The 25,522-nt window shown below is 47.0% G+C and overlaps 1 protein-coding gene across 14 annotated transcripts in view; it reads left to right on the forward strand.

The window, feature by feature from the left end:
* Positions 1 to 25,522, forward strand: part of Stacl (Stac-like) — a 723,254-nt gene that overhangs the window by 653,259 nt on the left and 44,473 nt on the right. For 9 of the 14 annotated variants that reach the window (XM_069332474.1, XM_069332482.1, XM_069332475.1 and 6 more), the window contains one exon: positions 1,089 to 1,235. The exons of 4 other annotated variants lie outside the window; for them this stretch is intronic. In XM_069332474.1, the coding sequence (XP_069188575.1) occupies positions 1,089 to 1,235 (147 nt within the window). Of the gene's footprint in view, positions 1 to 1,088; positions 1,236 to 4,610; positions 5,536 to 25,522 lie in introns of those variants that run through there. One more of the 14 variants, XM_069332485.1, reaches the window with a different exon arrangement.

Consider the following 25,522-nt stretch of genomic DNA (forward strand, 5'->3'; position numbering starts at 1 on the left):
GTGGATTTTTTTTTTTTTTAAGTTGGGAATAGACATTTTGGTTCTGCCATCCTTGGCACTCTTCAAAGCACTGTAAAGTTTCGGTGCCAGGTTGAAGAGGTCAGATTTGTATGAGTGTGTGTGTGTGTATGTGTGTGTGTGTGTGTGTGTGTGTGTGTGTGTGTGTGTGTGTGTGTGTGTGTGTGTGTGTGTGTGTGTGTGTGTGTGTGTGTGTGTGTGTGAACAACGAGGGTGGGGGTGTGAGATCTTGGACCAGGTGTGACACCTAGATACTTTTCCTCAAGTGCGTGGCGTAAGTGTGTGTGTGAGACTGAGACAGAGTCGGAGTATTCAACCATCACGACACACTCAACCCTCCCACTCCTACTCTCCAAGTTTTAAACTGCGCCCGTAATCGAGCGTATGCGCTCACACACACACACGCCCACACACACACACACACACACACACACACACACACACACACACACACACACACACACACACACACACACACACACACACACACACACACACACACGGGGACAAGGGGAATACAGGGAAACAAGGGGACACAGGTGGAAACTTAGTACCCAGATGAGCCACAGAGACATTATACATAATTTGTTCAGAGTCAGAGTAGCTAACAAATGGAATGCATTAGGCAGTGATGTGGTGGAGGCAGACTCTATACACAGTTGCAAATGAAGATTTGATAGAGCCCAATAGGTTCCAGAATCTATACACCAGTTAATTGACAGTTGAGAGACGGGACAAAAGCCAAAGAGCCAAAGCTCAACCCCCGCAAGCACAACTAGTTGAGTATAACAACTAGGTGAGTACACACCCACACACCTATTTCATCCAGTGAGTCTTTGAACCGTCTTTGACGATCGTGTGAACCGGTTCTGACACTGCGTCAGCACTTCAAGACAGTGTTGGGTACACCGCTCACTCACACGATCACTGATCCCTTCAACATGTTGGTAGGATCAGATCCAGTACGGACTATCCGACGTAAACTATATAAGAGATAAATAACGACGTGAACACTGACATTTGTTCCAACTAAGACAGCAGGCGCTCATAAACGGTTTCCAAAATGTTAGGTAAGTCAGCAGCAGCAGCAGTAGCGGCAGCAGACGCAGGAGCGGGTGTGGTAGTCAAGGATGGTGTCTCGGCTGCGTCAATGAGGCGGAGAATGTTTGGCAAGAAGAAGTCACAGTCAGAGGGGACGGAGCCGCCAATAAGACACGGTACAGGGTGCCCAGGGCCCTGGGCGGCCCATGGTCGGCTTCTGCCTTTTCCCATCCTCCTTTATTGACAGCTTAAACCCGTTTTATTTTTTATCATTTACTAAAAGCCGTCTTTCTGACGGAGGCCAGGTGAGACCGGTCCTCGGGAGTGTCATTACCTGCTGGGTTCTCTGTACAACTTAATCATTGATATATATATATATATATAATTTTGTCTTCTCTCGACACAGTTCAACAACACTTATAACATCTTCACCAAATCTGACTAAATATGGTTGCGTTTTTTGTTTTAGGCAGAACTAAACAATTTATGGTCTCATTAATTTGTTTTTAAAGAGATTAAGACACTGCATATGTAGCTTTCTTGCCAGGCAGTGAAGAGTGGAAATAGTCATTTGAAGGATAACCCATTACTAGATATGTCTATGTTTTATTTGTAATTGTTAGTTCCCGGATTCCAGTGGCAGTTTCAGTGCGTTGAAGATGGCATATTTTACTGATTTCATTTGTGATTTGATCGTAAATTAATGACTTCTGTACTGAACGCCTTGGCCATCATGTTCAGTGTTGGAGGAGGAGCGTGGCGCCAGGAGTTTAGGCAATGGTTGAATCGTTTTGGAAACACACACACACACACACACACACACACACACACACACACACACACACACACACACACACACACACACAGACACACACACACACACACACACACACACACACGCACACACACACACACACACACAGACACACACACACACACACACACACACACACACACACACACACACACACACACAGACACACACACACACACACACAGACACACAGACACACAGACACACACACACACACACACACACACACACACACACACACACACACACACACACACGAGGCAGAAACAAATGGGCAAAGTTTCTTTCACCCTAAGTGCCCCTGTTACCTAGCAGTAAATAGGTACCTGTGAGTTAGTCAACTGCCACGGGCTGCTTCCTGGGGTGTGTGTGTGTGTGTGTGGTGTGGAGAAAAAAAAAAGTAGTTAGTAAACAGTTGATTGACAGTTGAGAGGCGGGCCGAAAGAGCAAAGCTCAACCCCCGCAAAAACACAACTAGTAAACACACACACAGACACACACCCACACACACACACACACACACACACACACACACACACACACACACACACACACACACATTGCTGGAATTCTCTAATAAACTAACCATAGGCAAGACACAGAAGGATGGACAGATTTGCACATTTTCAAACTTCCAGTAATTTTTTTAGCACAATTCCACATAGATCACTACTACACACTCTAGGAGCAGTTTGAGTAACTTCAAGAGCACTGTAGTAGGTGAGAGAATCCCTAACAAACAGAAGTCAGAGACTCACACTGTGGGGCGAGAAGTCGAACTAGCATAGAGTAAAAATAATCAGTCCTAAAGCCCATACTCTTCCTCGTTTATGTTAATGACCGAACCACGGGTAAGGAGTCTTTTAAGTTAATATTTGCTGATGATGTATAGTTAAATCGGGAGAGTCGGAACAAATAAAGACTGTAAAATGCTCCAAGAAGTATTTCTCAGCTCCTGGACGAGCTGCATAGTTGGTCGGAGAAATGGCTTTTAATGGATTTTAATACCGGCAAAAGTTCAAGAAAATGAACGGGCTATTCATGCCCGTGCCACCTCTTGGGGTTGATTAATCTTCATCAATCATTGAATGAAAATGTGCACAGGTGACCGCAGACCAGCAGTGAGAGGCAGCTACTGTACTGAAGGAACTAAATACCTGAGAGTAGACATAACACCAAGTCTCACCCTACAAGCACATGTCAACAGGATAACGTCAGCAGCACACCTTAACCTGTCGAACAGCTTATAGTAGCCTCAGTAAGGAGGTATTCAGAACATAGTACAGTACGCCACGTACGTGAGACCAGTCTTAGATGTTCCTGCCCTGGCACTGAGCCCCCACCCCCCACCCTCAGAAAAAAGTACTTAAGGAAACTTTTGAAAAGTAAGAAATGAGCATTGTATCGAGTTACATCCCAGAATTACGTGGGATGAGATAGGATTCTTATCAGCTCAGCTTCCAAGTACTCTTTAAATGACAATCCAGTTTTGAAATAGTTCATGTCTTTTGTACTCTCATAGACCCACGAGAGATCTTTCTATGATCGAAACCAATCACCAACTGTTGAAATGGGCTGAATACCGCGGATCTTCGTTTACCACAGTTCTTTAAGATAATAACCAAGGAGACGGGTAACTTTAAGGGCATTAACGAAGAAAGTTGACTATCAAGATAAGTCTTAATGATTAGAATTATCAACAAATTTTAAGAGGGTATCCATTACTTTTGACAAAGTTTCATGACCATTTTATTTCACTTTGGTGGATGTAGAGTTAACTCCGGAATGATTACTGCAGAGTGAACGCCACATTGGTTATGCAGAGTGAACGCGACAATGGGTCACATAGTATGAACGCGACAATGGGTCACATAGTATGAACGCGACAATGGGTCACATAGTATGAACGCGACAATGGGTCACATAGTATGAACGCGACAATGGGTCACATGGTGTGAACGCGACAATGGGTCACATAGTATGAACGCGACAATGGGTCACATAGTATGAACGCGACAATGGGTCACATGGTGTGAACGCAACACTGGAAAAAGCAGTGCACACACAACACGGTGGGGACAAGAGGGTGATACAGAATGATCACCTAAGTTCAAGGTATTGAATAGTGAGCAGCAACACAAGTCAACACAGCGAGTAAAACCGTCACTAATGCAAGGTGAACAGACCACCGTTGCTGAGTGAACACAGGAGGACCAATGGCGGGTCTCCAGGGCCGGTCGCCATCACCACACCTCAATAATTCCTCCTCCACCAGTTTCTGATTTTTTTCCGCAGACTAGACAATCGGCCTGGCATGCCCGGTATACTCCCCCCCCCCCCTCTCTCTCTCTCTCTCTCTCTCTCTCTCTCTCTCTCTCTCTCTCTCTCTCTCTCTCTCTCTCTCTCTCTCTCTCTCTCTCTCTCTCTCTCTCCTCTCCTCTCCTCTCCTCTCCTCTCCTCTCCTCTCCTCTAGGTCCCACCACCACGCGCTGCTTCACTTTCCTGCTCTAAATAGTCATCTTAGACTTGAAACTTGCCCTTAAAAGTGTCCCCAATTACTTCCATCCTGTTCATTATTATTTCTTATTTTAAGCTTAATTCTCTCTCTCTCTCTATAAATATATATAATTATTTAATGGGATGAGTTTAATCATCCGACAGAGTATGTTAAGCATTTGCCTCTGTATGCCTACTTAATTCTTAATTTTTTTTCATTGATATCAGTTTTGATTTCCAGGGAGAGGAGATGTATTTGAAAACATGGCCTTTTCCGACCTGGGCGTTCCTTACGTCAATGGTATCACAACTGGTACTAAAAGCCTCTTCACTAGCTCTTGGATGCGCTTCTCATGCGTCCTCTCCATCCTCACTCCTAGCCCCTGATGTCTATTGTTTATGATGCCTCGCCTCTGATATCCTACCTTCCTTGCTCTTAAACACTCGACTTGAGGGGAGTGAAAGGCTTCATTAGCGTTACCCTTATTGTAGATGTCTAAAGTCCAGCTTGCGGATTGGTCGAGAATATTTGTTTTAAATTGGTCAGTCGAGAGAGAGAAAGGAGGGAAATTCTTGACTTGTAGACATGTTTCGATTTTCTGGGGGTAGAGTAAATGGGTTTGGTCGTGTGGGGCGCTGCAGAGGTCCAAGACTCCCCCTGAGGAGGCGTGTAATCTCCTGCAGCGGTCTAGGACATTTACTCTGGACGAAACTCATAATGGCAATCGATCACTTCACACCGAAAAGCTACTACGGTATAGGAAAATGTTTTTTTCCTCAGCAAACTTTCAAGAATTTCTGGGCCGCCTTTCTCTCTCTCTCTCTCCAAACGCACAATTTTCTCACTCTCTGTCTCACACACTTTCATTTGTTTGACTGACCTTCCCTTGCCCTGCCAACCAACCTTTATGACGGCCCCTTAACGCGCACCAAGAGGCACTAGACAGGTCCTGGTGACCGCTGCTGGCCAGCTCCCTCCCTACTGAGTCCATCGCGTGGTGAGGAGTGAGGATGGTGGGGGGGTGATCGCTCACTCTTTGGTTTGCAGGTTTTGTTCAATTTCTGCCTCTCCTCCTATCATCAGTTTTGATTGTTTATTAATTTTGGTTTGGTTTTGTGGCAGGTGGTAAACTGAACCATTAAGCCAAAGAGTTAAAATATGTGTGTGTCTGTATGTATAATTATAATATATATATATATATATATATATATATATATATATATATATATATATATATGTATATATATATATATATATATATATATATATATATATATATATATATATATATATATATATATATAATACAGCCCATTCTCCTGGAATAACAGTACTTATAGTAAATATTTGGTCGAAGTACCAATATGTAATGTTAAACCAACAAAAAATGGACTTTTTGTTCTTTTAATTTATTAACCCCCCAAAAAATTAAGCTATAAACCCAATCTTAAACATTCCTAGGCCTAGTATAGCACATGTAATATATTAGGCCTCAGCGTGTATTAGGCCTACGAGTGCTAGGAGAGGTCGGTAAATTATTGCAGTTAAAGAAGTTATCCCCATTTGTCCATGACTACAAAGAGTCAACTTTGCATGGTAGTCCATTAAAAAAAAAAAAAAAAAACTACATATTGGTGCCTGCCACCAGATAGTTACTATGCCAGTACAAGAACTTTGAGGAGGAGGATGGGCTGGTATAATATTATTAACGTTGTTTGGTTGTGAGTACTGAATGATGGACGCTTGTCATGCTCCCATTAAACAGCTGTAAGGCTGTGTTAGCCCTCGACTCCGTCGTCTTAACGCTCCTTGTCCCGTTACGTAGACGTTTTTCTGTTTCATTTGCCCCTCTCAGTCACGAGGGAACACGAGCCATGCACTGTAGCTGTAAGGCTTATTCATATTATTAGTATTCTTGAATATGCTGCATTTTTTATATATTTTTTTTTTTTTTTTTGTAAGTGACCCGGATGGCCTAATTGTCTCGCTGTATGTACCGTTGTCCCATGTAATGTGTCTTGTCATTCATCTTGTTATGCATATATATATATATATTTACCTGTATTAACATGTTAGTCTTTGTTTTGTATTATGCACATTGCAACAGGCAGGTTGTACCAAAAAAAAAAAAGGGGGGGGGGGGGAAGGCAAGCTACGATGTGTGTTTTCCTGCTACCAAGTTAAGTTGCCTTTCGTACACACCTCCCTTACCTACTAGCGCATGGTGGGTAGGCCTCGGGGACCAGGACCTCGGGGACCAGGGCCTCGGGGACCAGGACCTCGGGGACCAGGGCCTCGGGGACCAGGGCCTCGGGGACCAGGGCCTTGGGGACCAGGGCCTCGGGGACCAGGGCCTTGGGGACCAGGGCCTCGGGGACCAGGGCCTCGGGGACCAGGGCCTCACAGACGGACCTACCCCTTCCTCCACGGTACTAGCAGACTAAATCCCATCCCCGACATGAGGCTCTCCCTACCACCAGCTCTATCCCTTAACGTGCCATCCGCAGCACCTTACCCCGCGATGCCTTCTGGCTTTCTAGCGCGATCTGGTCAGCTCGTTGAGGGAGGAGGGGGGGGGGGGTCTTGCGCGATCTAGTGAACTCGTTGAGGGAGGAGGGGGGGGTCTTGCGCGATCTAGTGAGCTCGTTGTGGATGGGGGGGGGGGGGTCTAGCAATTTTTTAAACGTATTGAGGAAATTTATTTCACTCAAACATGTAAAGGAACCACGGATGTTATTATATTATTGTGGGGGGGGATAATAACATCGTAGACCAGGAGCTGGAGCCTGATGGCTGTTCATAGCTGTTGAGACTATACAAATTTGTAAAACAAATGTTAAACAATGTGTCCATCTCTTGGGACTCCCACCACGTCGAGGACAACCAGACTGTTGTTGCTGTACTTGTGTCCTTGTCCAGTTGTTGTGAGGCAATTGTTGTTGGTGATGTTTCAAGGGGAGGGAGGGAAGTTAGGAGGTAGAGAGAGGGAGGGAAGTTAGGAGGTAGAGAGAGGGAGGGAAGTTAGGAGGTAGAGAGTAGGAGGGAAGTTAGGAGGTAGAGAGAGGGAGGGAAGTCAGGAGGTAGAGAGAGGGAGGAAAGTTAGAAGGTAGAGAGAGGGAGGGAAGTTAGAAGGTAGAGAGAGGGAGGGAATACGAATATTGACTCGAGGATATTTCTTCGCGGGTGTCGACCTAGACTCGCGCCTCTTCGTCTCTCCTGTGTTGAATCTCTCGGAGAAAAAGATGAAGAAGCTGTACATGTGACAAGAGATATAAGGTCAAGAGAGACAAGTGCGATGTTGTAATTTGTGTTGATCGCCCGGAATATCCACTTATCTTCTCAACCATTTGTCTCCCCTACCCACTCTTGCTTCCCTCCCTTCCCTTCCCTCCACTTCCCTCCCCATAAGCCGCTTCCCTCCTTCTCCCTTCCAGCCTCCCAGGAGCCCCTCTTCTCCCCTCCCTCCTCATGCACGCACACCGTTCTCGAGAATTGAATTTTAAGAAAATTGCTCGCTGGGAAAGTATTCAAATACCTCATGTAACTTACGGGTGAGTTTTGGTATGATTAGCGACGGTTGGTCTGTACGTCTGACGGTGACGGTTGGTCTGTACGTCTGACGGTGACGGTTGGTCTGTACGTCTGACGGTGACTGTTGGTCTGTACGGCTGGCGGTGACGGTTGGTCTGTACGGCTGGCGGTGACGTTTGGTCTGTACGGCTGGCGGTGACGTTTGGTCTGTACGGCTGGCGGTGACTGTTGGTCTGTACGTCTGACGGTGACGGTTGGTCTGTACGGCTGGCGGTGACGTTTGGTCTGTACGGCTGGCGGTGACTGTTGGTCTGTACGTCTGACGGTGACGGTTGGTCTGTACGGCTGGCAGTGACGGTTGGTCTGTACGCCTTATAACAGTGAATGACGTAACTTCGCCTGCACTGCTGCTGTCTGTCAATATACATAATGAAGCGCACCCGTCCATAACGTACAGTATTTAAACCAGTGGTTCAAAATAAACGATTTAGAATGGGATTCGAAATATTTCACTTTGAATTTTGAATTTTGTGCTGTGTGTGTGTGTGTGTGTGTGTGTGTGTGTGTGTGTGTGTGTGTGTGTGTGTGTGTGTGTGTGTGTGTGTGTGTGTGTGTGTCTGTGTGTGTCTGTGTGTCTGTCTGTGTGTGTGTTCTCGCCATGTTGAGCTTGCTGGGTCGAGCCTCGGCTCTTAAGCCCCGCCTTTCAACCATCATTCGTTCAATGCAGTGAGTCTCTTCACTCGTTTCTTATCATATTTGCATTTAAATTTGTGTATAGACAATTATTTTGAAGTTTATACAGTATATGTATCTATGAAGAGGGAGTCGTTGGTGCCTTAGGTTCGTACAACGTGGTTAGTTTCAGCCCACTCTTTCGACACTTAGATTGACAGGGGTGGCACCCCTGTCAATCTCCCAGGGTGGCACTCCCTGGCACTTGTGGGGTCTGTAGGTGGGATCTATAGCTGCCTCTCAGCCCTAGAGTCCCACTCTCTCTCTCTCTCTCTCTCTCTCTCTCTCTCTCTCTCTCTCTCTCTCTCTCTCTCTCTCTCTCTCTCTCTCTCTCTCTCTCTCTCTCTCTCTCTCTCTCTCTCCCCTCTCTCCCTCCCTCCTTCGTCCTCTCCACAATCCCGTGACAGATTTTCATGTTATCTTAGATATTCGCGTTATTTTTTTTTTTGGGGGGGGGATGTTCGTAGTATTATCTTGGATGTTCATGTTATCTTGGATGTTCTTGTTATTATCTTGGATGTTCATGTTATCTTGGATGTTCTTGTTATTATCTTGGATGTTCTTGTTATTATCTTTGATGTTCTTGTTATCATGAATGTTCGTGTTATCATCTTGGACGTTGATGTATACTTCATTATTTGCGTCTAGAAGACGAAGAGTTCCACACGTCATATGACGTTCCTTACACTCCATGTTGTGAGGTCGAGGAGTCAGATGCCTTGAGAAATTCCATGTTTCAATCCTCCCAAAATGGAAGGAAAAAAACTTTTTATGATAAACTCCTAAATGAACATTAGGTAAGTAAGGACTATTAGCGTTCCTGCTATAGCAACGCCACGATTATTATTAAAATACAGTTTTTTTTTTTTTTAAGATATATACAAGAGTTGTTACATTCTTGTACAGCCACTAGTACGCGTAGCGTTTCGGGCAGGTCCCTGGAATACGATCCCCGCCGCGAAGAATCGTTGTTACAACCAAGTACACATTTTACTGTTGCGTTAAACAAAGGCTACAGATAAGGATTTGCACCCAGTAAATCCTCCCCGGCCAGGATACGAACCCATGACATAGCGCTCGCGGAACGCCAGGCGAGTGTCTTACCACTACACCACGGAGACTGGTAAGAGTTTGATACAAGCATCCTATTGTATTGGATTGTCTTATCAATAATGATTTCGTATGATTATTTTCGTCGGGGTTCTTTGTCCGCTAATATAACTTTAATACAACGTCCGCAGTAATAATATCGTAGTAAACACGAAACATAAAGGAAGTATAATAATAACTAGATAGATATAATAATAACTAGATAATAACTAGATAATAATAACATAATAACTAGAACATTTGTAGCTAGCTCATCAAGATTGTAACTTGCTTAGCTAAATGAATTATGGGGTTCAGTCCCTGAGCCCATTATGTGCCTCTCTAACCCTTTCCACTACCACCCACAAGATGGGTATGGGGTGCATAATAAATGAACTAAACTAACTAAACATACAGGAACAATGATTGTGTTCGTTGCTGCAAAACAAACAAACACTTTGTCGATACGTTGTGTACTAACCTTGAACATATTGATCACACATATGTGTCCCCTTCCACCCCCCCCCCCTTCCCATCTCCATACTCTTCTCCACCCATTCCTCGCCACCCCCCCCCCTCCCCCCGCCAAGACCAGCTGCTGTTGCTCATTGGTGGACAAAAAAATGCATAGAATTATTTGTACGAGACGAGCGCCACCTGGCCGTCCCTACACCCACTACCGTCACCTCCACCAACCTACCCTGATGCGTTGCACATCGTACGGAATTGACCAGTCCGTTAAAAATAAGACGGTGCTAGTACGAAAAGTCAGCCCCGTAAATGCTGACACGTTTTCTATGCATGGTTCTCGGTTAGGCCAAACCGGTCCATGTTTTCTGGGGGGTGATTAATGGAGAGTAGGGATTGTGGCCTCCAGGGGTGCTGCGTCGGCCTCACTGACTGTCAACCTTTTGACCTCCAGGGGTGCTGCGTCGGCCTCACTGACTGTCAACCTTTTGACCTCCAGGGGTGCTGCGTCGGCCTCACTGACTGTCAACCTTTTGACCTCCAGGGGTGCTGCGTCGGCCTCACTGACTGTCAACCTTTTGACCTCCAGGGGTGCTGCGTCGGCCTCACTGACTGTCAACCTTTTGACCTCCAGGGGTGCTGCGTCGGCCTCACTGACTGTCAACCTTTTGACCTCCAGGGGTGCTGCGTCGGCCTCACTGACTGTCAACCTTTTGACCTCCAGGGGTGCTGCGTCGGCCTCACTGACTGTCAACCTTTTGACCTCCAGGGGTGCTGCGTCGGCCTCACTGACTGTCAACCTTTTGACCTCCAGGGGTGCTGCGTCGGCCTCACTGACTGTCAACCTTTTGACCTCCAGGGGTGCTGCGTCGGCCTCACTGACTGTCAACCTTTTGACCTCCTACCTCTCGCTCTCTCCCTTCACGATTGTTGACTCTTCTGCTACTCTTGTTACATACTTTCTTGTTCTTTCTGCTCTCTCTCTCTCTCTCTCTCTCTCTCTCTCTCTCTCTCTCTCTCTCTCTCTCTCTCTCTCTCTCTCTCTCTCTCTCTCTCTCTCTCTCTCTCTCTCTCTCTCTCTTTCTCTCTCTTTCTCTCTCTTTCTCTCTCTTTCTCTCTCTCTCTCTCTCTCTCTCTCTCTCTCTCTCTCTCTCTCTCTCTCTCTCTCTCTCTCTCTCTCTCTCTCTCTCTCTCTCTGTATATATATATATATATATATATATATATATATATATATATATATATATATATATATATATATATATATATATGCTGGTATATGTTTCCGTGTTAGCCTGGTTGTAACACCTTGTTATTATTCACAGCTTTTCCTGCATTTCAACTTTTCCCAACTTGATGAGGAATAACAACAATGGTACTGGTGGTGGTGCCACCGATGGTGGTGGTGGTGGTGGTGCCACCGGTGGTGGTGGGGGTGGTACCACCGGTGGTGGTGGTGGTGCTACCGGTGGTGGTGGTGGTGTGGGTGCCACCGGTGGTGGTGGTGGTGGTGGTGCTACCGGTGGTGGTGGGGGTGTGGGTGCCACCGGTGGTGGTGGTGGTGGGGGTGCCATTGATTGTGGTAGTAATGACCTCAGATGTTGACTCCCTCTTTCAGGCCGCTCATCGATCATGACCTGTGCTGACCGTTCCTTATCCCCCCCTCCCACCACCCCCTACTACCCCCTCTTCCTCTTCCTCCTCCTCCTCCTCCTCCTCCTCCTCCTCCTCCTCCTCCTCCTCCTCCTCCTCCTCCTCCTCCTCTTCCTCCTCCTCCAAGCCCTCCCATGCACCTACCTCCTCCAGGATCACAGTCCTGGAGGTCTCCCACAACCTCACCAACACAGTCCTCCCACGCAAGTCCCCCAACGCCTTTTCTATTGAGACCCTCGGTTGGACTTTCTCTGCCAGCTCTCTCCCACGTACTCCCTCCACCAGCACCCTCCCACGTACTCCCTCCACCAGCACCCTCCCACGTACACCCTCCACCAGCACCCTCCCACGTGCTCCCTCCACCAGCACCCTCCCACGTACACCCTCCACCAGCACCCTCCCACGTACTCCCTCCACCAGCACCCTCCCACGTACACCCTCCACCAGCACCCTCCCACGTACACCCTCCACCAGTACCCTCCCACGTACACCCTCCACCAGCACCCTCCCACGTGCTCCCTCCACCAGCACCCTCCCACGTACTCCCTCCACCAGCATCCTCCCACGTACACCCTCCACCAGCACCCTCCCACGTACACCCTCCACCAGTACCCTCCCACGTACACCCTCCACCAGTACCCTCCCACGTGCTCCCTCCACCAGCACCCTCCCACGTACACCCTCCACCAGTACCCTCCCACGTGCTCCCTCCACCAGCACCCTCCCACGTACACCCTCCACCAGCACCCTCCCACGTACACCCTCCACCAGCCCCCTCCCACGTACACCCTCCACCAGCACCCTCCCACGTACACGCTCCACCAGCACCCTCCCATGTACACCCTCCACCAGCACCCTCCCACGTACACCCTCCACCAGTACCCTCCCACGTACACCCTCCACCAGTACCCTCCCACGTGCTCCCTCCACCAGCACCCTCCCACGTACACCCTCCACCAGTACCCTCCCACGTGCTCCCTCCACCAGCACCCTCCCACGTACACCCTCCACCAGCACCCTCCCACGTACACCCTCCACCAGCCCCCTCCCACGTACACCCTCCACCAGCACCCTCCCACGTACACGCTCCACCAGCACCCTCCCATGTACACCCTCCACCAGCACCCTCCCACGTACACCCTCCACCAGTACCCTCCCACGTACACCCTCCACCAGTACCCTCCCACGTGCTCCCTCCACCAGCACCCTCCCACGTACACCCTCCACCAGCCCCCTCCCACGTACACCCTCCACCAGCCCCCTCCCACGTACACCCTCCACCAGCACCCTCCCACGTACACCCTCCACCAGCACCCTCCCACGTACACGCTCATACCGTGGCTATGTACTAGGCTGCGATAACTGCCTGGACAATAGGGCTAAGTGTGGCTACCTAGATATTTTAGAAGCTCCAGTAGCTGCCTGTGTGCAGGCGATGAGTCACAATAACGTGGCTGAAGTAAGTTGACCAGACCACACACTAGAACGTGAAGGGACGACGACGTTTCGGTCCGTCCTGGACCATTCTCAAGTCGATTTTGAAGACATAATCGACTTAACAATGGTCCAGGACGGACCGAAACGTCATCGTCGTCCCTTCATTTTCTAGTGTGTGGATTGGTCAACATACCTACCACTAAGTTTACCTACCACTAAGTCTACCTTTAATCTCTGCTGTAAGGTGTTAAGGCTCGGGTGACCTACCATCAGGACTCTCAAACCAGTACTTAGGTCAGCACGTTGTTATGAACTAGCAGTTGTCTCGTCTGCAAATTGTGGAATGGCTTTTTTTTTTTTTTTAGGTAAGAGTATCCTAGACATTGTTTAGCCCTCTAGCCTTGTTTATGGTTGTTAGAGGTTTGATGATTGTTAACGATGAATATAATTTGTAGGTTCGTGGTAATGAAGTCATAATACTGTGTGTGTGTGTGTGCGTGCAATTACACCCACAGGGCGAGCAAGATTTAGCTACAGAGCCGTACCGCAGAGTACGCACCACAGCCGTACCACAGAGTACGCACCACAGCCGTACCACAGAGCTATGGTACATGGTACAGTGACACCTCCCGACGTTCCTGTACTGTGTCGTACATTCTCTTGAAGCTGTGAGTGGTTTCTAGCGCCTCTGTCTCCAGCTTGTTCTTATTGCTTACGGCTCACTGCAGACCTCTGCTGCTGCTGCTGCACGAGCCTGTACCAGGCTCATACCCCACACCTATCATCTACACCCACTACACCCACCTGTCAGCTACACCCACTACACCCCACCTGTCATCTACACCCCACCTGTCAGCTACACCCACTACACTCCACCTGTCAGCTACACTCACTACACACCACCTGTCAGCTACACCCACTACACTCCACCTGTCAGCTACACCCACTACACACCACCTGTCAGGTACACCCACTACACTCCACCTGTCAGCTACACCCACTACACACCACCTGTCAGCTACACCCACTACACCCACCTGTCAGCTACACCCACTACACCCCACCTGTCAGCTACACCCACTACACTCCACCTGTCAGCTACACCCACTACACACCACCTGTCAGCTACACCCACTACACCCACCTGTAGAGTACACAAGCCAGCTGCCCCTCACCAACCTTGCGCTACATCAGCAGTTGTAGTATTAAAAACAGCAGCGGCACAGCATGAGTGGCAACTGCAGAAGCAACAGTAGCAACAACAGCAGAAGCAACAGCAGGAGCAACAGCAGGAGCAGCAGCAGGAGCAACAGCAGCAGGAGCAACAGCAGCAGCAGCAGGAGCAGCAGCAGGAACAGCAGCAGGAGCAGCAGCAGCAGGAGCAGCAGCAGCAGCCTTGCCGGCCTCTCTTTGTGGAGCTGATATTGATTCAGCAGCTGTCCCGGTGACGCCCGCCCCTCCTGCTGTACCGCTGCGCTGTGCTATGCTACGCAAAGACGTACCGCCTTGGTACACCTGTTGTTGGTACACGCCTCTACTGCTGTACCGCTGGTACACCTGTTGTTGGTACACGCCTCTACTGCTGTACCGCTGCGCTGTGCTGTGCTACGCGAAAATGTACCGCCTTTGTACATCTGAAGTTGGTACGCGGCTCTGTTGCGGTACCGCTGCTCGGGGAGTTGCTGTCCGTACCGTCGTGAGACACAAGTTGTTGTACCTGTCTATTGTACGGTACCGCTGTTTTGGCCTTAGTCGCACTGTGGTGTTCACCTCTAACTGGTGGTGGTGGTGGTGGTGGTGGTGTTGTTGTTAGTGGTGGTGGTGGTGGTAGTGATGGTGGTGGTAATGGTGGAAGTGATGGTGGTGGAAGTGATGGTGGTGATAGAGGTGGTAGTGATGGTAGTGGTGGTGGTAATAGTGGTGGTGGTGGTGGTCGTCACTTACCCCTAACAATATTTACCTAAAAGTGGTGGTTGGAGAATAAGGTTTAACTCCTTTTAGCCTTTTTTGATATGAGATCTATTTTTAATTTAATTTTCGAGTTCTTTTGTTGTGCCCGGCCCCAAAGTTGTCGACGCAGGTGGCTTCCACTATTTCTTTCAGTGCACCTGTTGAAAATCATAACTTTCAGTGCACCTGTTGAAAATTATGACTTTCAGTGCACCTGTTGAAAATGATAACTTTCAGTGCACCTGTTGAAAATGATAACTTTCAGTGCACCTGTTGAAAATGATAACTTTCAGTGCACCTGTTGAAAATTATAACCTGTTCAAGGTACGAGTATTTACTTCCGTTTATTAGACTGGTCTTTCCTATAAGATTTTGTCCTTTTTTCCTCTCCGTTTAAAGGGACCGTTCTTGTCCACTTTGTCTATTCCTCTCATTATTTTGTATGACGTGATCATATCCCCTCTGCTTCATCTCTCTTAGGGTTCTGAGATTTTGTTCCTTTAATTGATCCTAATAGTTTAACCTCTCAGTTCTGGCTCTGAATTTGTTGTAAACCTCTGTCCTTTGACACTATTACTCGCTTCACGCCACGCGGACTCCAGGCAACAAGGAGCAACAGCACAAGGAGCAGCAGTTACAACACAAGGAGCAACAGTTACAACACAAGGAGCAGCAGTTACAACACAAGGAGCAACAGTTACAACACAAGGAGCAACAGTTACAACACAAGGAGCAACAGTTACAACACAAGGAGCAACAGTTACAACACAAGGAGCAACAGTTACAACACAAGGAGCAACAGTTACAACACAAGGAGCAACAGTTACAACACAAGGAGCAACAGTTACAACACAAGGAGCAACGGTTACAACACAAGGAGCAACAGTTGCAACACAAGGAGCAACAGTTACAACACAAGGAGCAACAGTTGCAACACAAGGAGCAACAGTTACAACACAAGGAGCAACAGTTACAACACAAGGAGCAACAGTTACAACACAAGGAGCAGCAGTTACAACACAAGGAGCAACAGTTACAACACAAGGAGCAACAGTTACAACACAAGGAGCAACAGTTACAACACAAGGAGCAACGGTTACAACACAAGGAGCAACAGTTGCAACACAAGGAGCAACAGTTACAACACAAGGAGCAACAGTTGCAACACAAGGAGCAACAGTTACAACACAAGGAGCAACAGTTACAACACAAGGAGCAACAGTTACAACACAAGGAGCAGCAGTTACAACACAAGGAGCAACAGTTACAACACAAGGAGCAACAGTTACAACACAAGGAGCAACAGTTGCAACACAAGGAGCAACAGTTACAACACAAGGAGCAGCAGTTACAACACAAGGAGCAACAGTTACAACACAAGGAGCAGCAGTTACAACACAAGGAGCAACAGTTACAACACAAGGAGCAACAGTTACAACACAAGGAGCAGCAGTTACAACACAAGGAGCAGCAGTTACAACACAAGGAGCAACAGTTACAACACAAGGAGCAACAGTTACAACACAAGGAGCAACAGTTACAACACAAGGAGCAACAGTTACAACACAAGGAGCAGCAGTTACAACACAAGGAGCAACAGTTACAACACAAGGAGCAACAGTTACAACACAAGGAGCAGCAGTTACAACACAAGGAGCAACAGTTACAACACAAGGAGCAGCAGTTACAACACAAGGAGCAACAGTTACAACACAAGGAGCAACAGTTACTAGCGTTGTAACGCTGGTGGGTCGTTGTGACGATAACTGATAATAATATATGTCATCATCTCTCTAGACGAAGTCAAGATTTGGACTCCACAAATATATGGCTGTGGGCGACTCCTGTTGATACTGGGTGCCAGGCGGCCCTCACCCTCCCACCACCCATCCCAGCCCCTTCCATCCCCCCTCTCCTATTCCATTCTCCTCTTCCCCCCCCCCTTTACCCCTCACCCCCTCCCCTTCACCCCTTCTCCCTCACCCCCTTCCCCTCTCGGGGCGGGCAGCAAGCAACAGGTGCTCGGAATGGCACATGTGCAGTGACAGTGGGATAGGTGGGAGGAGTGACAGTGGGACAGGTGGGAGGAGTGACAGTGGGAGAGGTGGGAGGAGTGACAGGTGCGACAGGTGACGGAACAAGACAAGCGGGGCGAAGCTTGGCCGAGTCATAATGTATGTCAGACTCGACCAACACTCCCAGCGGTCACTACCTGAGGAGCAACGCTGGTTCAAGGCTCAATCGACGTATTCGCCGTCGAATAGACGCTGATGACGTTGATTCGACGCTAACCCCCGAGGACGGTACTACACCATGTCGTAGCTCTGTCGATTAAGGCAGCGTCTGGGATGCTCTCGGACGCAGGTTCGAATCCGCGTCACGGCCCTTGGGGATTTGTTCATTCGATGCATCACGCTGTTGTAATTTGTGTGTAGTGTAGTGTAGTGTAGCGATATTACACCCACTGGTTCCCTGCTCCTGCCTCTCCCATCGCCCTTCCTATCCATCCTCCCCCCCCCCCCACACACACACACATCCATCCCCGCTGACCCATTCGCATCCTTCTGTCATCCGACGTTATCCTCCCAACCACCCATCCACCTCCCACTCCTATCCACCAAACACCCATCTAATCCAAGTACGTTTGAAGTATAGTAAATAAAATAATCATTCCTCTACTTTGTCGTGCGACAGATACTAAACAATAAAGATACTAAAGAGAGTGTTATGATCAATGTAGAGTTGATCAAAGAAAACGTAGAGATGGGAGGGAAGACTTGTAGCAAGCTCAGAGTTAGACAATGACTGTGACTGGTGGAGATGGTCGAGCAGTGACTGAGGGGACAAAGACAAGCTATAATAGGTTGAGGCAGATAATCTGTAACTGCTAAAGTCAGATGAGAAGTGAGGGTGGAGAGAAAGTATGGAACGAGAGAATAGAGACAAAAAAAGGGCATAAGGGAATAAAGAAGGCATGGAGGGTGTAGGCATGCAAGGGTCAGGAAGACAGGTGTTACCAGCGAGCCGGGGAGCCAACACCTGTGAGAACAAGACACAAGTAGAACCAAGTTCGAAAAGTCAGATAGTCGCGCACCTGTTACACAGTAAAGCTCCTCTCAGCTTTACAGTGCTGTGCTAAGCTTCTGTTTCTCTAAGAAACAGAAGCGAAGCTCTACTATCTTTAAGCGTGTCTGGTGGTAGGGACAGAGCAACGTCTAGAGGCTCAAGAGCATCACATCAATGTCGGGTATGATGTAGAGCCGCTACAACAGTCTGCTCGACCAGCCTGCTCCAACACTACTGATCTCTGAGAAAGAGCTCTGCTCTTTCGGCCCGCCTCTGAACTGTCAATCAATCAACTCTTACTAACTACTAACTATTTTTTATTTTTTTCCACACACACACACACACACACACACACACACACACACACACACACACACAGGAAGCAGCCCGTAACAGCTGTCTAACTCCCAGGTACCTATTTACTGCTAGATAACAGGGGCATCAGGGTGAAAGAAACTGCCCATTGTTTCTCGCCGGCATCAGAACTCGAAACCAGACCACAGGATTACGTGCCCAGCGTGCTGTCCACTCAGCCACCGGCCCCCTTCGCCGGTGTGTGGAGAAGAGAATCTTATAATTTTCTTTCAAGTTCCCCGACTTTAAAATACAAATTAGACTTTAACAGCACAGATTCACCCTAGAGTGAGGTATACGTTCAGTGTGATAGAATGTATGATATATGTATGTATGATGTATGAATGTATGATAGAAGCCAGTATAAGAGATTTGGGTGCATATAGTCCTGTTTTGGAGCAAGTTGTTGACAGCACGTACCGTCAACATGCCCAAACGGTAACTACCACTACTTGGCTGCCCTCTAGGGGCCTGACAGCTGAGTGTACAGCGCTTTGGTTTCGTAGTAATGAGGTTCTGGGTTTGATCCCCGGTGGAGGCGGAAACAAATGGGCAGAGTTTCTTTCACCCTGATGCCCCCTGTTCACCTAGCAGTAAATAGGTACCTGGGAGTTAGACAGCTGCTACGGGCTGCTTCTTGGAAGGGGGGGGGGTGTAACAAAAAGGAGGACTGGTTGAGGACCGGGCCGCGGGGACGTTAAGCCCCGAAATCATCTATAGATACTCCCAGGCTTTCTCTCCCATCTACTCCTACCTTTTCCCTACCATCTACACCTGAACCAACCCAGCATCCCATCAGCTATGCAGAGAACAGAAGCAACAATGAAGAGATTGATTATCTGGTTCATTAATGCTGATGAAATGTCAAGGTGAATTAACTCAAAAAACTGACGACACAAACCCAGATGTGATAGCAGTAGTAGAAACTAATATAACTAACCCAATATTCTTAACATTATATGAGATAACAAGAGGAAAATGCACTGAAGAGAGAGCGTGACACTTCTGGTCAAAAGAGAGAAGTTTGAAGAGATCAGTTTTGAGTAAGACACCAATAATATAGAGTGTAGACTACGTGACAGTAGTGGTGACTGTGATTTAAAATCCACCAGAAAACGACAGACGACCCAGGAAACAATACGAACTAAAGTGTAGCTGAAATATCCCTTCGATCGGAAGCGAAGCTGCTAGTAATTAGAAATTTCAATCATGGACAAATTGGGGAATCAATGGATCCGAGAGATAGGGAGGAGAAACGTAGAGGCTGATAGAAGTAGTAGAATGGAAGTTCCTACTGCAACACATAAGCCAGGGAACACAACACCTGAGGGTGACCATGATCTTAACACAGTGCAAGATGGGTATTGAGAGGTCGAGCACGTACCTTTTATGAAGGATGTGGCAGAGGCAAGAGAAGAAGAGAGTGGAAGACTAACTTTCTATAAAGGCGAGTACCAGAAGGTCAGAGGATCTTAGAGAATAAACCATGGGATAGTGAGCTCACAGAAAAAACAAGACATGATGGACTACATAACTAACAAATGCAAATAAACTGAAGGAAGCCCACACCCTGATGGCTTGGTGCTGCAGTCTGATGTTTAGTGGCTGTATGTTCAGGAGCTCATGGAGCTCCTGGATTGTCTGATCATATGGTGGACGGTGTTTTGCTGCTCTCCTTAGCGCCTTATTTTGCACTGCTTGCAGTTTCTGCATGTTAGTTTTCTTTATGGTGTATAGTGGTACTGGGGAATAATCTAGATGTGGCCGAACTAGAGCCTTATATAGGTGGATCTGACTGTTTGTACTGAGGCTTCGGAATCTCCTCAGTTTTCCTAAGGCTGCATTGGCTGCATTTGTTTAGTCGGTCCCTTATGTGGAATTGTATCCCTGCTTAAATTTATCCTAAGTCCCAGTATTCTGCCTACCTCCGCATATTGGATCGGATGGTTGTCAAGGATGATGGGGTCCGGGTTTCTTTTCGCAATGTGTGTTATCTAAAACTTTTGTTTGTTTGTGCTTATTTTCCATTGCTTCTCAGAGCTGTTTATGAGTTCAGTTGCTGCCTTGGTCTTGTCGGCTAGTAGCGGCTTTGATGGGCCCGGTTGGCAAATTATTTGGGTGACATCGTCAGCGTATGTGATGTATTCTCCATGTTGGGGTTGGGGTAGGTCAGCTGTATATATGTTGAATAGAGTGGGGGAGAGGCAGCTTCCTTGTGGTACTCCACTTTTCAGTTCTATTACGTCACCCAAGTAGCTGCCGATACTAAGCCTAGCAGTTATGTTGTCTATAAAGCTGCAGAGAGTAGCAGTAAATCTCTCAGGAAGTCCTAGCTCAGATATCTTATATTTTAGGCCTGTGTGCCACACTTTGTCGAAGGCTTTCGAAACGTCTCTAAGCACTATATTACACTGATCTTTTTTCGACACTGCATTGGCTATATGCTCGTAGATCAGGGCTATAGCTGTATGGGCCCCTCTGCGGTTTCTAAACCCATGCTGCCTGGTGTTATACTTCCCTTCCTCTTCCATGTACTTCACAAGTCTCTGATTGATTATTTTTTCGAATATTTTACCTGGTACTTCGAGGAGGGAAATTGGCCTGTAATTTTCAGTTTGGGTTGGGGGGGTTACCTGGCTTGGGGATTAATCTTATTGTGGCATTCTTGAAGTATGTGGGGAATAGTCCAGATGCAAGAGCTGCCTTTATAATAGGTGTGTATTAATGGAGTGCAATCACTGGTAGGTTGGATAATACCAGCTTATTTATCTTGCTGACGCCCGGCGCCTTGCTCTTGAAACCCATAATTCTTTTATGGACCTCTGCAATGATTATGTGTTTCATTAGGTGGCAGTCATTGCGGATGTTGTTAAGGTCTATTGTTTGAGACGGGAGTAGTGCTGCAGCTCTGTTATCGACTTCAGTTGTAATTTCCCTTTCATTAATTGGGCAGAAGTTTAAGTTTTCTTCCGGGTTTATCCTGAATATTTTTTCACAGAACTTCCTGAATTCTTGTTCTTGTTTTCTCTCTTTTCATAGAGTTTATTTCCTGAGGCGTCTATGATGTAGGGTGTTTCCTCAGAAGTTTCCCATCAGGGTTTTTACTTTTTTCCAGAACTTTCCTGGGTTTCTGTAGAGCTAAAGTTGCTACATCCTTATGCTGGAAAATCCTCTGGCAATGAGGATCTATTGTTACCGTTTCCACGTTGCTCCAGCTACTTGCCCGAGTAATGAAGTGTTCACTAACAGAGGTCACTCAAGACACCTGGAACAAGAGAAAGGAAAGGAAGGTAAAGTATGCAGTGTCTCTGGAAATGGAAAATGGGTTTAATGAGAGGAGAAGTGATTTAGGTATTACTAGGTATTACCCAAGTGTAGTTACAGAATGAGAGCTACGTTCGAGGTGTCCCGTCTTCCCTGTACTCTTTGAGGTATAACGTTTTGAGAGACAATGTGTCATGACCTGCATGATGTCATGTTCCAGTGTCATATGGCCAGAAGCTTGGCATGGTCATCATGGCCATCAGTGTGTCGTGGTATTGGGTGGTTGGCATCGTCAGTGTGACGCAGTGCTTCATGGCTGCCTCCAGTGGATAACCGTTCTCCTTGGGTAGTTGTTCTATACAGTGGCTGGGTAGCATTCAATATCTGGGCCTGTTTGTGTTGGGGAGGGGAAGTGACGGGAGGGAAGGGAAGGGAATGGAAGGGAAGGGAAGAGAGGGGATGAAGCCGCTGCCAGGATTTTGGGGAGGGCAGGAGGTAAGAGGTACCGAAGCGGAAAGGAATCTCGGAGATATATTGGCTCGTCGACTACTGATATAGGAAGCTGATCCCTGGAAATAATTGTTCTGGGACTCGAACAACCCCTGGGTATACTAGGATTGGTAGGCTACAGTCATGATAGGACTCTTGGTAACTTGAGAGAAGGATGTGAAGCATTTGGGGAAAGGTATGGACGGGCTGTGTAGCATGTCTTGCCTTCCAGTATTCTTATTTGAACTAACAGCGAACTTTTATAATTATAATTTCTTATACGGCTCCTGGCGAACGTATTTTGAAATCAGCTGACACCAAACAGCTGCTTCGTTTTGAATTGTTGGTTAGTTCGAGGTCGGCAGGGGTCACCACCATAAAAAAGCCAGGTCATCACGGGTCACCAGTATGAATCCTCCTGCTGAATCACACTATTAATTGGTACAGGGCCGCAGGGCTCTGCCTGCCTGCGTGCCCCATCACTCCTCACCACGACCACCCAATCAAGACTACACCGCTAAAACATATATCAGACGAAAAGTCAATTAGTTCAGGTAGAGAGAGACTGGCAGGGGGAGGAGTAGGGCGGGGTCACCTCTGAGGCTGGGTGCCAGTGGGTCAGCCACTAGGTCTGTCCATCTGTACCTTCCGACACAACCTTTACCCTCGGGGTGAACCTCGACTCACACACCGGCGTCGCCCTTTGAAGCATTCTGAAAGCAATGACCAACAGCACATTCCAGTCAAGGCCCATGTGTAAAATGTCCTGGAGGCATAGTCGTCGAAACTGGCCATTCAGCTAGATATATATATATATATATATATATATATATATATATATATATATATATATATATATATATATATATATATATATATATATATATATATGTCGTACCTAGTAGCCAGAACTCACTTCTCAGCCTACTATTCAAGGCCCGATTTGCCTAATAAGCCAAGTTTTCCTGAATTAATATATTTACTATAATTTTTTTCTTATGAAATGATAAAGCTACCCTTTTCTCTATGTATGAGGTCAATTTTTTTTATTGGAGTTAAAATTAACGTAGATATATGACCGAACCTAACCAACCCTACCTAACCTAACCTAACCTATATTTATAGGTAAGGTTAGGTTAGGTAGCCAAAAAAAGCTAGGTTAGGTTAGGTTAGGTTAGGTAGACGAAAAAACATTAATTCATGAAAACTTGGCTTATTAGGCAAATCGGGCCTTGAATAGTAGGCTGAGAAGTGCGTTCTGGCTATTAGGTACGACATATATATATATATATATATATATATATATATATATATATATATATATATATATATATATATATATATATATATATAATATACGGTCGTCTCCCCCCCCCCCCAAAAAAAAAAACAAAAAAAAAACATTCATCAGTATTAACGTACTATGTATTAAAAAGGGTTGGTCTCACATATAAAGTAATTGAAGTTGTAGGTAAAGTTAGGTGTCTGATAGGCTAAATGCTTAGGTTCTGATGGCGTTTATTTGTATGTGAAGTACCAGGATGAAACATATACTGAGTTGCGATTCGAACAGAGGTCCACAGCGAAGCACTATTCGGGAAGTGTTCGAACGTCATCAGTTGTGAGTCGTGTGTAAACGTTTCTTAAACGTAAACATTTGGCGGGGACATGAAATAGTACTTTGGGTCTTTGTTTGGAGGACGGGCTGGATTCACAACCAACCCGTCCTCGACTCAAGTCCATTACATTCAGCGGTCGACCCCACAGACGCATTCATAAATTTTAACATGCTGTTCATTCAAAACAAGAATTTTCGCAAGTATAAATTAATATTATAACATATTAGCATATTGTGTATATATAGGCATAGGATTAGGTTAGGTGTTTAGGTTCTGTTGGCGATTATTTGTATTTGTAGTACGTGGGTGAAGCATTTATAGCGTTGTGATTCGAACAAAATTCGTCAGTGAAGCACTTGTTCCGGATATGTTCGAACGTCAGCAGTTGTGAGTCGTGTGTAAACCGCTTTTCATTTATAAACAGGGGGTTTGGCGGGTGCATGGAATCACTTTTGGATCTTTGTTTGGAGGACGGGCTGTCACAACTGATGACGTTCGAACACTTTTCGGGTAGTGCTTCGCTGACAACCTCTGCTCGAATCCCAACTCAGTAACCAGCCCGTCCTCCAAACAAAGACCCAAAAGTGATTCCATGCACCCGCCAAACTCCCTGTTTATGAATGAAAAGCGGTTTACACACGACTCACAACCGTTGATCCTCGAACACTTTCGGAACAAGTGCTTCACTGACGAATTTTGTTCGAACCACAACGTTGTAAATGCTTCACCCGCGTACTACAAATACAAATAATCGCCAACAGAACCTAAACACCTAACCTAACCTATGCCTATATATGCACAATATGCTAAAGTATTATCATATTAATTTAAATTTGAGAAAATTCCTGTTTTGAATGAACAGCATGTAAAAATTTATGAATCCTTCTTTGGGGTCGACCGCCGGATGTAATGGACTTGAGTCGAGGACGAGTTGGTAAATGCTTCACCCTCATACTTCACATACAAATAATCGCCAACAGAGCCTAAACAAGTAACCTAAGCCTAACTATGCCTAGAAAGTTAATATAGAACATTAACTTATACTGTATATAAGAACAAACCTATTTTTGATAAACAGTGCGTTAACATTGTTAATGTGTCACGGGAGACGGCCGGCACTTTAACGAGCCTGGCCTGAGGGCGGGTTGTGTTCCTTGTATACCTTCCAAGTGTTGTACACCCCAGCTGGTCGGGGTGTGGGTAGTGTGAGGGGTGGAGGACCACAGCTGGTCGTGGTGTGGGTAGTGTGGGGGGTGGAGGACCACAGCTGATCGGGGTGTGGGTAGTGTGGGGGGTGGAGGACCACAGCTGGTCGGGGTGTGGGTAGTGTGAGGGGTGGAGGACCACAGCTGGACGGGGTGTGGGTAGTGTGGGGGGTGGAGGACCACAGCTGGACGGGGTGTGGGTAGTGTGGGGGGTGGAGGACCACTGCTGGACGGGGTGTGGGTAGTGTGGGGGGTGAAGGACCACAGCTGGACGGGGTGTGGGTAGTGTGGGGGG

The sequence above is a fragment of the Procambarus clarkii genome, chromosome 27, assembly GCF_040958095.1.
Source record: "Procambarus clarkii isolate CNS0578487 chromosome 27, FALCON_Pclarkii_2.0, whole genome shotgun sequence".
In the NCBI taxonomy this organism is placed as follows: domain Eukaryota; kingdom Metazoa; phylum Arthropoda; class Malacostraca; order Decapoda; family Cambaridae; genus Procambarus; species Procambarus clarkii.